The sequence below is a fragment of the Scyliorhinus canicula genome, chromosome 3 (assembly GCF_902713615.1).
Source record: "Scyliorhinus canicula chromosome 3, sScyCan1.1, whole genome shotgun sequence".
In the NCBI taxonomy this organism is placed as follows: Eukaryota; Metazoa; Chordata; class Chondrichthyes; order Carcharhiniformes; family Scyliorhinidae; genus Scyliorhinus; species Scyliorhinus canicula.
In genome coordinates, this window is record NC_052148.1 from 109,962,164 (window position 1) to 109,977,771 (window position 15,608).

Below are 15,608 nucleotides of genomic sequence, written 5' to 3' on the forward strand. Positions count from 1 at the left end.
ACATTTTACCAACAGTAAAATGAGGGAGTATTCTGAGCATGAAGTATTACACCTCGACTCCCCTCTAAATTTCTACACTTTTTTCTTGAGCATTGTTTTCAGTTCTGAGATTCTTCTCTAGACAAGGATATTGAGCAGTTGTGAAAATCTTCCAACATACTAAAAACAGATCAAAGAAACTGAAAGAAGACTACTTATTTTCTAAGTGTTTAAATATAATTAACTAAGATAATAAAACACACAGGATTTACATGAAGGATCACCTTCTAGCCTCTGTTTAACATAAATGTTACTCTTCCATACATTTCTATTGTCATTTTTTTGTAATTGCTGCTCCCTACAGCATATTTAGACTGTTGCATGTCAGAAATTAGGTGACAGATTAAACAGTTTTGTAAACTGTTGAGGCATCTATATTTAATCCACTATTGTCCAGAACACAACAAAGGTAAAGGTTGGCAGGATACTGCAAAGTATCAGTAATACATCTCTTACCTGGTTCTTTTAGAGTTTCTGATTTGCCTGCAAGCTCCTGTACTCCATCCTCATCTGCATTCAACAGAACACAAGCCAAGTTGTTATTCTGCTCTTCTTCAGAGATTCTCCTCATTAATTCCTCCTGTGAATATTTGAACAAAAATGAATGAGTATGCCTTTGAATTACTGCCCATTAATATTTTTGTTCAGTCATCTCAGACTTCAGAAGTTCAAGTTCTAAATTTATGGACACCTCCAAATTTGAGATGTAGTTAATATAGGACTGTACTAAAATGCAAGACAGCATTAATAACACTAATAGAATGGACATGTCATAACAAATTAGTTTTAATATAGATAAATGTGAAGTCATGCCAGTGACTGATAGAAATGAGGCTATGACAAGTGAGGACCTCGAGAGGATTGTTATCACTAAGGAAGTAGTGATGGGAAAGCTAATGGGGCTAAAGGTAGACAAGTCTCCTGGCCCTGATGGAATACATCCCAGAGTGCTGAAAGAGATGGCTAGGGAAATTGCAAATGCACTAGTGATAATTTACCAAAATTCACTAGACTCTGGGGTGGTCCCGGTGGATTGGAAATTAGCAAACGTGACACCACTGTTTAAAAAAGGAGGTAGGCAGAGAATGGGTAATTATAGGCCAGTGAGCTTAACTTCGGTAGTAGGGAAGATGCTGGAATCTATCATCAAGGAAGAAATAGCGAGGCATCTGGATAGAAATTGTCCCATTGGGCAGACGCAGCATGGGTTCATAAAGGGCAGGTCGTGCCTAACTAATTTAGTGGAATTTCTTGAGGACATTACCAGTGCAGGAGATAAGGTGCAATTTACATAGATGCTTTGGAGTTGGGGACCAAGGGCAATGTGTCCAAGTTTGCAGATGACATTAAGATGAGTGGTAAAGCGAAAAGTGCAGAGGATACTGGAAGTCTGCAGAGGGATTTGGATAGGTTAAATGAATGGGCTAGGGTCTGGCAGATGGAATACAATGTTGACAAATGTGAGGTTATCCATTTTGGTAGGAATAACAGCAAATGGGATTATTATTTAAATGATAAAATATTAAAGCATGCCGCTGTGCAGAGAGACCTGGGTGTGCTAGTGCATGAGTCACAGAAAGTTGGTTTACAGGTGCAACAGGTGATTAAGAAGGCAAATGGAATTTTGTCCTTCATTGCTAGAGGGATGGAGTTTAAGACTAGGGAGGTTATGCTGCAATTGTATAAGGTGTTAGTGAGGCCACACCTGGAGTATTGTGTTCAGTTTTGATCTCCTTACTTGAGAAAGGACGTACTTGCACTGGAGGGTGTGCAGAGGAGATTCACTAGGTTAATCCCAGAGCTGAAGGGGTTGGATTACGAGGAGAGGTTGAGTAGACTGGGACTGTACTCGTTGGAATTTAGCAGGATGAGGGGGGATCTTATAGAAACATATAAAATTATGAAGGGAATAGATAGGATAGATGTGGGCAGGTTGTTTCCACTGGCGGGTGAAAGCAGAACTAGGGGGCATAGCCTCAAAATAAGGGGATGTGGATTTAGGACTGAGTTTAGGAGGAACTTCTTCACCCAAAGGGTTGTGAATCTATGGCATTCTTTGCCCAGTGAAGCAGTTGAGGCTCCTTCATTAAATGTTTATAAGGTAAAGATAGATAGTTCTTTGAAGAATAAAGGGATTAAGGGTTATGGTGTTCGGGTCGGAAAGTGGAGCTGAGTCCACAAAAGATCAGCCATGATCTCATTGAATGGTGGAGCAGGCTCGAGGGGCCAGATGGCCTACTCCTGCTCCTAGTTCTTATGGTACATTTTGGTAGAAAGAATAAAAAGGCCTCATATTCATTGAAAATAAGTGTTCAAATTGGGTTGAGGATCAGAAGGAATTAGAAGTACAAACACGTAAATCATTAAAAGTAGTAACAAGATTAAAAAGGCCATAAAAATAGCAAACAAAATGCTAAGGTTCATATCTAGTGACATAACTGAAAAAAAGAGAAAATGTTAAACTTCTGTGGAACCTTGGTGTGAGACTACACATGGACGACTGTGAACAGTCTGATTTGCATTATAAAAATTATCCAGAGGTACTGGAGAAAGTGCAAGGAAGAGTTACTCAAATGATAACAGAGCAGTGAGGTTACACCTATCAGGAAAGATTAAACAGGCAGGGGATCTTTTCTCCAGAAAGAAAGACTGAGGGAACTGAACTAGAGATGTTCAATATTATGGAAGGATTTGAAATGGTTTGTGTACAGATGTTTCCACTTGCAGCAGAGATCAGATTAGGCCATAAACAGAATATACAGAAACAGAAACACTAATAAATCCAAGAGAAAATGCTGGAAAATCTCAGCAAGTCTGGCAGCATCATTTAAAGAAAAAAAAATGCTGCCAGACTTGCTGAGGTTTTCCAGCATTTAAGGGAAAAAAAACGATGCTGCCAGACCTGCTGAGATTTTCTAGCATTTAAGGAAAAGAAAAAAAACGATGCTGCCAGACTTGCTGAGATTTTCCAGCATTTTCTCTTTCGTTTCAGATTCCAGCATCCGCAGTAATTTGCTTTTAACTAATAAGTCCAATATGGGGAATTTAGAAAAAACATATTTATTCAGAGCAATTAGAATGTATGTTCACTATGAGAAGGAGTAGTTGAGTATAGTGCATTTAGGGATAGCCTAGATAAACACAAGGCAAAAAGGAATAGAAGGATATTGTTACGGCACCCTGGGCTAATGTGCGTTCAATTCCAGACCCAACAGGCCACGGAGTTCCAACATAAGTGAATCAACCAATAATTTGTAAGTAGTTTCTGAGATCTTTGACCCATCACTGCTCCAATGACTTAGAGGTACCAGATTTTTAAGTGAAACACAAAAGAACTGTTTATTGGTAACATCAATAGAGATAAGACTTGGGATGGTCGTCATAAAACATAAGCTTTAACCCCCCCCCATTATTGTCCCACCCTCTACCCAAACACACACAAGACAGACAGGCACATGCACACACACACAGGGAAGGAGAAATGATAGAGATTAAAATAGAAGAAAGAGAGACAAGTGTCCTTGTTATGGGTATCGAGGTCGTTGTAGCCAGCTACCTCCCAGGATGTGGAGCTCTGAAACTACCAGATGGTTTTGATCTTCTGGCTGCAATATTCAATCAACACGCTGGAACATTCAATCAGAACGCTCAGGCTGTAAAACATCCTCTGGGGAGTCACTTTCACTTTTATTCACCTGAGCTGTCAACCCAAAATAAAACAGTTCCAAACCACCGTGTTGCCAGCTTCCCCAGAATGTCGAACAACCCTTCCACGATAAGAACAGAGCACCCCACGTGAGATTTTAAAAAGGGTTCTTTAAAACACTCGTCTGCCTGCTGGACTGGATCCCCTTACAGGTCAATCTGGTTGTAGAGAGAAAAGTTCTTGTCGTGGATCTTCAGAAAGAATCCATTAGATAAGAAAATTCAGAGCTCTGGCCTTCCAGCTGCTTAATCAAAATGAAGCTGACTACTTGCCAACAGTCTCACAGACTGCGCAGAGAGAAAGGTCTTTATTCACATGTCATCAGATAGGAGAGCATTCCAACCTGTGGTTCCCCAGCTTCTTGGTCCAAAGCAAAATTAACTCCCGAGAATATTCTGGAACAGTCCACACCAATCAACATCGAGAGGTAGTCAAGTCCCGGAAATTTAAAGTAGCTGACAGGCAGCGAGCCAAGTCCATCCAGACGAGTCATTATTCGGCCAGACTAAACAGCACATTGTATGGGAGGGTGTCCCACCCCCTTGTTTTAAAATTAAAGTGGAATCCCTCTGAAAGGCATAAATTCCAGCAACTGTCCAGGCACAAAAGTTATAACAGTAAATAACAGAAAATAAAAGGGAATACACAAGGGAAACCAGGTTGAACAGGAAGATCCTTACAATATGTTGATTGGGTTAGAGGAAGAGGGTGCAAGAAGGTTCATGTTGAGCATAAACAGCAGCTAGGAGCTGTTGAGCTGAATCAACCCATTTCCGTGCTGTAAATACTAAGTAACACTATGCAATCTTATCACAGGGATTACCTCAGAAAGGACCGAGAGACTTGGGGGTAGATTGTCCACTTTAACAAAGTCATCTTCATCGGACTTTTGGCTGAGATTGCCAGATCCAGCTTCCTGCTAAAGGGAGTCGGGAAATGTGTTACAAAGTTTTTAGTTAAAATGGTACATATAATTGGACACAAATTAATGAGAAAGTGAATTCGTGAACATTGAAATAGTGTGAACAATTTCACACTAATTAGTAATTTAACTGGACCAGTGGAAACATAACAAGAAATAGGAGCAGGACATTTAGCCTGGAGTCTGCTCTGCCATTCAACGAGACCATGGCTGACCTTCTAATTCAGCGCCATTTTCCTGCACTACCCTATATTCCCTGATGATTTTACTATGTAGAAATGAATCAACCTCAGTATTTAACAGATTCAGCGATTGAGCCTCCACAGCCCGCTGGGGAAGAGAATTCCAAAGATTCACCACCCTCTCAATGAAGAAATCGCTATTCATGTCAGTCGTAAATGGCCTGTACCTTATTCTGATACTCTGTTCCCTGATTCTAACCCGTCTTTTCCCCCCTCACCACAGCCAATGGAAACATCCTCTCAAGCACTAAGAATATTCGTAGAATCCCTACAGTAGCCATTCGGTTGAGTCTGCACCAACCCTCTGAAAGAGTACCATATCTCATGACCCTGCCTAACCCTTTAGACACCAAGGGCAATTTAGCATGGCCAATCCATCTAACCTGTGGACTGTGGAAGGAAACCAGTGCACCCGGATGAAACCCATGATGACATGGGAAGATTGTGCAAACTCCACAGATTGTCACCCAAGGTCGTTATCAAACCCGGGTCCATGGCACTGAGGCAGTAGTGCTAACCTATGTGCCACTGTCATTTTGTAGAATTGAATGAGATCACCTGTTCTTCTGAACTCCAGAGAAATAAAGCCAAGTCCAGTTAATCTTTCTTCATTGGAAAATCCCTCCATCAGTCTGGTGAACCTTCGTTGCACTGCTTCCAAGTATATCATTCTTCAGGTAAGGAGGCCAAAACTGCACACAATACTCAGGTGTGGTCTCACCAAGGCTCTTAATAATTGCACTAAGACATCTTTACCCCAATACTTAAATCCTCTTGTCATAAAGGTACATCTGATCATATATATAAATTGCTATTGAGCTAATAATTCATCTGTTTAATTGCGAATGCTGCAGGCTTATTTCTTTGTATTGTTTTTATAAACTCTGGCCCGATCTGATGGTGCACATTTTGCAACCACTGTCCCTTATTTCATTTCATTTTTTATTTGGATTACCTTTATTGTTATATTGATGCATTGCTTTGTAATTTCCCTTTAATTTACTCAATCTTCCTCTGCATGATTCCTTCGCCACTTTGCGAGCTATATGATTCACTGACTATAGCCCGGCTCAGGTTGAATCTTTCCCAATGGTAAAGCCCTCACATATAACATGGTTTGAGGGGCCCCTCCCACACTGCTCATAAACATCCTCCACCTCCTCAAACAGCTGATTCATTATTGATTTTGTGAGGTGCGCCCCAGACACGACCTTCAATTGCATCATCCCCAATCTCACGCACGAGGTTGAGGCGTTCACCCTTGGCAGCATCTCACACCACAGACTCTCTTCCATCGCCCTCCCCCAGCTCTTCGTCCCATTTCACCATAACCTCCTCCATGGACACCCTATCCTCTTCCAGAATCCTCCCATAAATCACCAATACCAGCCCCTTCACCAACCCCCCCGCCGACAGTACCGCCTCCAACAGCGAGGATGCTGGCGTAATCGGGAAGGTCGAGAAAGCCTTCCTTGCAAAATCTCGAACCTGCAGGTACCTAAACCCTTCCTTCTGCGCCAACCCTTCCTTCTCTCCCAACTCCTCTAAGCTCGCAAATTGTCCCCCAAGAAACATTTCCTTAATCCCCCTCTCATCCCATCTCAGAAACCTTGCATCCATCCTCCTCAGCTCTAACCCATGATTTCCCCTAATCAGCATCCCCCCACCCCGCCCCCATCTTAAAGTGTTGTCTAAACTGTCTCCAGACCATCAAAGCCACCACAAGACTCACCAAATACCTGCCCAAAGCCATCGGGAGCGGAGCAGTTGCCGGCGCCCTCAACCCCAACCATCTACACAAGCCCTCCCTCCACCTTAACCCATCGGGACTACGCCCCCTCCCTGAACCAGCTCCCCACACCATCTCCTCATTCGCAGCCCAGTAATAGCACAGTAGGATTGGGAGGCCTAGCCCCCCTCCCGCCTGTCGCCCTCCCTGCAAAACCACCCTCCTAACACTGGCAACCTTCTCCCACCCACCAATAAACGAGGTGGCCAATTTGTCCACCCCCTTGAAGAAAGATTTCATTAGAAAAATAGGAACTAAAATAGTGGTAACACATTCATTTTACCTGCCTGCACCCAGCCCGCCAATGACAGAGGGAGGTTGTTCCACCTTGCCAAATCGGCCTTCACACGTCCCATCAAATTAGTAAAATTATACATTCTGTGCCCACCCCAAACCCCATGATACCTGCACCCCCAAGTACCTAAAGTGGGTTTTTGTCATATAAAATGGCAACTCCACCACCGCCACCCCCACTCTCGGCTGGGACACCGTAAAATACTCGTTCTTGCCTAGGTTCAATGTATACCCCGAGAACGACCCGAATCTTTGGAGCAGCCGTATTATATTCCCCAACAACGTGCTCGGATCGGAGATGTACAGTAGCAAATCATTAGCATATAAGGATACCCTATGCTCCACACCCCCCTCACATTCCCCTTCCACAATCCTGAGCTCCTGAGCGCCATGGCCAAAGGCTCTATAGCCAATGCAAACAGGGGGTGGACATAGGACATCCCTGCCTAGTACCCCAGTGCAAAGCAAAGTACCCCAAATTCATATTATTAGTGCAAACACTCAACATCGGCTCCCATGTTGTGAACCTTGGCCGGTTCCAAATCTTTTAAGACAGCAATCAAATAACCCCACTCAACCCGATCAAACGCCTTCTCCGCATCCAGTGCCACCACCACCTCCTTCGCGGACGACATGATCACATTTACCAACCTTCTCACACTCGAAAATAGCAGCCTTCCCTTCATGAACCCAGTCTGATCCTTTCCCATCACCTTCAGGAGACTCCCCCCAACCTTGCCGCCAGCACTTTTGCCAATATCTTGGCATCTACATTCAATAGGGATATGGGCCTATACGACCCACATTTCACGGGGTCCTTATCCTTCTTTTATAGCAGGGAAATCGAAGGTTCTGCTTTTTAGTGTCAAGCTCCCCATACTCCCTCAGCAAAACCTCTTTCCTCGTTCTACCTTTGGCGTTGGTACCTACATGGGCCACTGCCCTCCCATTGCGGTACTTTTCTAGCCCTGATGGAATATCCCAAATCCTGGCACCAGAGACACAACATAGCCTTCTAGATTCTCGCTCTTGGCTGCAAAGTCTCCTCCTGACTATACAGTCCCCTACTGCCACAACATTTCTTTTAAATCTTCCCAATTTAATAACTTCCTTCACCATGATTAGTTTGCTCATCCACACTATAGCCCTCCCTATTGTCAATGCAAGTTGCAAGAACCTCGATCTTGTTGCTCAATTGAAGGGCGAGGCTACTTCAGTCCCATCTTCTCCAACTCTTGCTGCCTGTCTCGCAGTCGCAACCTTCTGTCTCTGACCATTTACCAAATCAGATGAAACTAATGTAAGGGGCGATTGCCTTCTGGAACAAAGGGTACATCCAGGTAGCTTCCCCTCTGTGAAACAAACAATACTTTTAAAAATAATTGTTTATCGGATGTGCCCACCCCTAGTTGCTCTTCAGAAGGTTGCGGTGAGCTGTCTTCTTGAATTGCTGCAGCGCCTGAGATATATATATATAGAATTTACAGTGCAGGAGGCCATTCGACCCATCGAGTCTGCACCAGTTCTTGGAAAGAGCACCCTACCCAAGCCCACACCCCCACCCTATCCCCATAACCCACCCCAACACTAAGGGCAATTTTGGACACTAAGGGCAATTTAGCATGGCCAATCCACCTAACCTGCACATCTTTGGACTGTGGGAGGAAACCGGAGCACCCGGAGGAAACCCACGCACACACGGGGAGAACGTGCAGACTCCGCACAGACAGTGACCCAAGCCGGGAATCGAACCTGGAACCCTGGAGCTGTGAAGCAATTGTGCTAACCACTATGCTACCATAAACACTATTCGTCATTGTGTGGAGTACAACTTCCAAAAGAGATATTACAACACATCATGCAGTGTTTAATATCAGCTCCCATCAACATTAAAAGAAACAAAAAGCTCCAAGTTTCAACTTACATACATAAATGGAACATAATTTCCTTACTACCAAAGGAAATCCTTTGTATAAATTTGCATGACTTTGCATTGCAGAACCATTAAATTTTCTACATAAAAGACTTGGGAAAAAGTTGCATTTAATGTTAGGATAGGGAGAAGAAATAAGGCATCAGTTTAAGCTTAATTTCTGTTTCTGTACTTGTATGTTAATAAAAGATTAAAACTTCAGTTTAGCTTCATCTTAAACAAAGGTGCCTGCATGTCTATAGGTTAAGTTGAATTTTAAACTTTGCCTGCACTGTAATTGAAGTTTTACAACGTGAAAGTAATTACAGGGCTAAAAGAGCTGTGGAGAGCAGAAGCATTCTGAGTTCATTTGGAACCGGGGTGGAATTTTCTGAAAACAATAGTAAGGTATCAGGTTCTCACTGAAAACCGGCATGTTTCTCACAGCCTAGGGGCAGCATGGTGGCACAGTGGTTAGCACTGCTGCCTCACGGTGCCAAGGTCCCAGTTTGATCCCGGCTCTGGGTCACTGTGTGGAGTATTCACATTTTCCCCTTGTTTGTGTGGGTTTCGCCCCCACAATCCATCATCACAGCAGTCTACATCCCACCCCAGGCGAAGTGAAGCAAGAACTTGACGAGTTACATACCACCATCAACAACCAAGAAACAAATCACCCGCAGCCCTGACAATCAAGGCTGGAGACTTCAAACAGGCCAACCCGAGGAAGGTCCTACCCAAACTCCATCAACATCTCCTGCCCCACCAGAGGTGCAAACACCCTGGACCACTGCTATACGAGCATCAAAGGTGCCTACCACTCCATTCCCTGACCTCATTTTGGAAAATCCGACCACAAGTCGGTACTCCTACTTCCAGCTGACAAACACCAACTCAAGCGTGCTGAACCAGTCAAGAAAACCGTGCAGTGCTGGTCCGTGGAATCGGAGGACATCCTCCGCGACTGCTTGGAAACTGTGGACTGGTCCATATTCAAGGCTGTAAGAACACTATTCACGATGCCTATGCTGCTCTTGCTCATGTATTTGCTTTGTTTGGCCCCTTGTTCCGCATTGTAACCAATCACTGTTTGTCAATGTACCATTGTTAATGTTCTCCATTGATTATTCTCTTTGTCTGCTATGTACTGTGTACGTTCCCTCTATGAAATGAAAATCGTTTATTGTCACGAGAAGGCATCAATGAAGTTACTGTGAAAAGCCCCTAGTCGCCACATGCAGGCGCCTGTCCGGGGGGGGGGGGGGGGGGGGGGGGGTACGGGAATCGAACCGTGCTGCTGGCCTGCCTTGGTCTGCTTTAAAAGCCAGCGATTTAGCACAGTGAGCTAAACCAGCCCCAGTTCTAGCGCAGAAAAATACTTTTCACTGTACTTCGGTACATGTGACAATAAATCAAAGCAATCAATCATGTGCAGGGTAGGTGGATTCGCCACGCTGAATTGCCCCTTAATTGGAAAAAATGGACTAAATTGGACTAAATGTACGTTAAAAAAAGTTTTTCACAGCCTGGATCTTTCCAGATCTTTTCAAAAAGAAAGCAGGGCACTGTCATTCTTGAGGGGACAGAGCCTAAATATGCCGGCAAGGTAGACTCCTATCCCACAGACATCAGAGCCCGCCCCGCCATCCATCATGGCCGGCAATCCCCCCCCCCCCCCCTCCATCGTCACCCTGCCCCGCCACTTGGCAATGCCGTCTCGGCACTGCCCCGTCATGTCCCAGACGACACTAGCTTCCGCCAGCCCTGGCATGGTCACCTTGACTTTTGGGCAGCAGTAGTGATCCCCACCAGTGTGACATCATGCCGGGGGAGGGGACATAACGGATGACCCGGAAGATAAGGCGTTTGGGATTTTCAAATACATTCACAATTACGTACCCAGCAAGAGGGGGGGGGGGGGGGGGGGGGAAAGAGAAGAGATCTCATTCTGTGATCTCCTCAGCGTTAAATCCCATTACGGCCCATTCACGAGAGTTAGCGGACACAACGGAATTTGTGCCCGTGGTGAACAGGACTGGAAAATCACCCCCTCCCACCCAGAAAAAAGACATTTTTCACAGAAGCTGCCAGCACAGGCAGGACAAACAAGTGAGGGCAGAATACAAATCCCAGAAGCTAGGGAACAAGAGTTCCAGGAATTAAAGGAATAAAGAACAGAAATCTGGACAATTTCTATTTGGTGAAGTAGCAGCAGAGAGAGAAGCTTCCAATTAAAGACAGAAATCCAAGGTGGAGACCTGGATAAATTGGCAAGCGAGAAGCCAGATATCGGAGGTAATCTGAAGATCGCTAGCACCTTAATACAGCCTCCGAAGCAGTGATATTCTGTTCATCTGGTAGGATGCATGAGATTGCGTGAAAGCTTGAATGCACGTGGTGTTCCAGAGTAGAGGAATACCGAAAGGAGAAGTTGATCTTGGATGTGGATGCTTGGTGAGGTATCCAAGAGAAAGGCGTTTGGGAGAAGATTCCAAAGCGTATTCTTCGAGAACAGAGTTGGAAAACTCTCACTTGAAAGTCAGAGTTTCCGTGAGACCAGTTAACTTACACTGTGACAAGCATTTGATTATTTTGTTAAGGGCTAAGCGGCAACTCTGTTCATCCACATCTCTGAACAAAAAAATTAGGAACTATCGAGCTAGGTTCTATTCTGGGACTTGACTGTCCAGAAGTAATATCAGCTGGGATTGCAAGATTAATTTTTTTTCAAACAGTGTACTCACTAAATTGTAAAAGAAAAAGGCTTCAAAATTAATTTATTAATGAGCTCACTTAGATGGAGTTTTTTATAAGATATAAGAAATTAAACTTCCTCATTGTTCAGCATACTGCGCTCTTTTTGATTTGAGAAAATACAGCAGAGTGCACCCATTCCTTATAAGCGTGTTTTACTTAATTTGGTAGCATGATTAGATAACAAACATTTTTTGTAACAATCACAACAATCAGTAATTGTGAATGGATAATCAAATTTTGTAGCATTTGGTCTTTGGCATGTGGTGATGCAGACATGCTAACCAAACTAGAGAGCTATTTAATTTAGTTTTCATGTGGATGCCAAGATATTGACAAATGTGAGCACTACAGAATATACACAGCACAATCACAGCCAAGATGCCATCTTGAATCAAGAAATTCTTTATGGTGCTTTTGCCCCTTGTATGCTAATAAATTTATTTTGTCTGTATTATGCACTCTCTAATTGGTTGCAGGTTATCACATAACTTAGGTTAACCTTTCTTTCTCATTTCTTGTCCGGAAAGCATAGTCCAGGACAACTCTTTCTGCAGGTTTGTCACTCGGTGTTGATACCATCAAGTTCTAAGAAGCCTGGAAAATTCCTCAGAAAGACCAGAATATTTGGGACATTTTGTCTGCTTAATTTACCCTGTCAAGACGCAAGGATCAGGAACCAAAATTTAGTCATGTGGTTGGGTACAGCTTCAGATGGACAAAAACAAACTGTATCATCAGCAGGTTCTGGACTTTTCTGTAACATAATATACCACCAGCTTTGTAAAATGTAATGACACACTCCTGTGCTAATTCAACACATTATGCTGGAGTCCATTATGTTCACCCACACATGATGGTCGATGCAGAAGATATATTACAAAGTATTTTCAATATTGGAGGAGCAATGCTTACATAATCATTAACTAACACAGGAGAGTCTGTGCTAGGGCTGCCAGCCAATGAGCTTTCTGGTGTTCGTTCCAGATCATTTTCTAGTTCCATTTCTATTCCAGCATTCGCACTTTCACAAAAAGATAACGATCGCTTTGGACTCTTAGTGTCTTCAATAGCAGCATCAAATTGAGTATTTTGTAAAGACTCAGAAGGAAGATCCGGAGTTGGGCTACTTTCATTTATAGCTACAAAATGAATATAAATGTTCATTTAACATAATTATTTCATATACATACAAGCAAACAATAATCCAGTCTAGAGTTTTCATTTTCTAATTTGATAATACAATGAAGTTAAGATTGTTGAATATCATTATCTGTTGTTTGAAAACAAAAGTTGAACTCTACCTGTAGCTCCTGTTAAATGTGTTTTCATGGATTGACTAATGACATCATCTTTACTGGGTTCAGGATGAACATCCTATAAAGAGAGAAGTTCTGAATATCAATAAGCACTATACAAAATTTAAGAGCATTGGTATGCTTTCTCATCATTTGTATTTCTAAACACAGAACAGTAATGCAGGCAGAATTGATTCAAATTGTGTTCTTGAAAAGTGGGTTTTCCACTCAATGATGCTGATACTATACATAGGTTTTTGAATGTAGGCCTTTCATCACAACAAGAGGTAGTGCAAAGGCAGGAGTTTGCTGCAATATAAAAGACAACATACTACTATGAGTTCTTGCAGAAAAAGGTTGTTTGAATCAAACTATACCTTGGGTAAAAACATTGAGAGGAAGTGTGCTTAAGCATTCATCATCTCTGTTTAGCAATTAGTTCAAACAATTTGAGTGTCCATCAGTTAGGGTTGCATTCAAAAGCAATGAAACCATTAGACAAATGGCACAGTGAGATATCATGTTTTTATTCAGTTAGAAAGAAAGAGACTGTTGCTGCCTTCGAGATCCAGTGATGTGAACAGGCTTGGAGAGGTCAACTTTATGGGCCATCATTATTATTCACACGAGTTTTGAATAGAAGGTTAATGTGTGTTATTCTGCACGGTTGGCTATGGTGTTTAAAATTAAAGCTTTGTCAATAATAAAATAAAGCAAATGATCAAATATACCAGTGGCTCTAGCTTTGTTAATCAGTTTCATGGGAAAAAATATGTAGCAAACACAATGAGTAAGAACAAAATGCTTTATTATTATATGCCTTCTGTAACAAATGTTAATAGTAATAAAAAGATCAGGATTGCGCTTGTTGATGCAATAATACATTACAGCATTGTCAATTCTAGTTGGGATGTGAATTGCATTGTCTTAACTAACTGTTGCATCAAAACCTTCTCTATAATGAATGCTTTTAAGGTCAACCGCCTAATACAAGTTGTAGCCATCTCAGATGGCCACCTGCAAAGGACCATGGGAATTATGGCCAACCCAGGACTCAGACACACTCAGCTTGTGTGTGTATTTGCAACCCAGATAGCTAGATGTGATCGAACCCCTCGCTCGTTTGCATTCTAATGGCTCATTTCCCCAGAACAAAAGAACTGTACTCAGTTAACCGATACAGATACAGACTAATCGACGGCACTCCCTTTACTCAGGGAGCCCAAACAGTTAAGGTCAATGACCACTAAGGACATGCCCAGCATCAAGGCACCCGCCCCTTTATTGGCCAAAATCGAAGGCAGTGATCGAAGCATGTTGAATTATTGGGTCCAAGTTAAGGACCGCCCCAAAGAACGCGAATCCCAGAGGGATAAGAAGAGACACAGCCATGTGCTCGGTCTCTCTTGGATCTGGCCTATGCCAACCCAAGTGCAGCATAACGACCAGACAGACAAGTTCAAGACTACAATCGCTACCAGACAGATGAGCCCAGCAGAAACAGAGCCACTTCTTCCACCCAGCCACGCAAGATCCGGACAGAGGCCTTGTCCGTCTGCAAAGAGCCGGCTGTGTTTTATGTTGCATGTCGAAGTAATCCTTGTGTGTAAATAAACCATCTTTGAACTCGAACTGACTAACTGGTTGTGTAGTCCTTTGATCGATATCCGGTAAAGCCTTGTGGTGATATCGTTTGATACCTGGAGACTCTAAAGAGCATCATTATTAATTGGCAACATTATTGGTGACTCTGGTGGCTATTGGCAACAAAGCCCACAATGATCCAAATTCGCTGGGGGTAGGTTCTAGCCTTCCAGTGATGATGACAGCTTAGCCCTCATTATGTGTAGCTAATACTTTGGAATTTTAGACGCTTTTCTCCAATTACATGGAGTCCAAAAATGTTGTGCAGGCAGGTTGTGCCGATAAAGTGTAGAAATCGATTTGCTGCCTTTGTTATTTGTTGAATTATTTTTGGGCGCTTAAATGTCATATCATCACAATATTTCCTGACTCCATAATGGAGTCCTTATCTACCACTGGGGGCTGCCTCTTCAATTGTTTTGTAATTTGTTTCTCCGAGGTTGCAAATACTTATATTCTCTTGAGTATGGAAAGTTGTGCACCTACTTAAATGAGGTGTTGAAATGAAAATAAAGGGTAGATACAGAGGAATGATTTCTTCTGGTGCAGGAAATGAAGGAGGCAAATCTAAAAATTTCAGTTCAGCCATTTATTAGAAGCGATGTCATCAAGCACCTTTTCACACACAGAAATCTGGAACTCTTGCCTCAAAAGGCTATTGCAGGCTTTTTGAATAAGACATTCAACCAAGGACACATAAGCATTCTTCAGGAACCTAGCCAATATTTATCCTTCAACCAACATCACGAAAAAAAGATATATGGTCATAATCACACTGTTTAATGGGAGCTTCCTGTGTGCAATTTTGAATACCGCATTTCTTGCACAACAGTGACTACACTTCAAATGTACTTCATTGGCTACAAAGCACTTTGGGACACCTTGAGATCAAAAAGGGATATTTGAATGTGTCCATTTTTCGTTATTAATTTCCTCCAATTAGAAAAAATGGAAGGAAACAAAGACTCAACACAAAAATATAGAGGACCACTGCAGTCCTGCTGAACA

At 42.8% G+C, this 15,608-nt stretch overlaps 1 protein-coding gene across 8 annotated transcripts in view; it reads right to left on the bottom strand.

Moving 5' to 3' along the window:
* The window catches only part of pcm1 (pericentriolar material 1), a 263,929-nt gene that overhangs the window by 2,565 nt on the left and 245,756 nt on the right, over positions 1 to 15,608 (bottom strand). For 5 of the 8 annotated variants that reach the window (XM_038791084.1, XM_038791082.1, XM_038791087.1 and 2 more), the window contains 4 exons: positions 12,963 to 13,035; positions 12,574 to 12,800; positions 4,569 to 4,664; positions 496 to 619 (listed from right to left, as the gene is read on the bottom strand). In XM_038791084.1, the coding sequence (XP_038647012.1) occupies positions 496 to 619; positions 4,569 to 4,664; positions 12,574 to 12,800; positions 12,963 to 13,035 (520 nt within the window). The remainder of the gene's footprint in view (positions 1 to 495; positions 620 to 4,568; positions 4,665 to 12,573; positions 12,801 to 12,962; positions 13,036 to 15,608) is intronic. The other 3 variants (XM_038791089.1, XM_038791083.1, XM_038791090.1) reach the window with 1 other exon arrangement.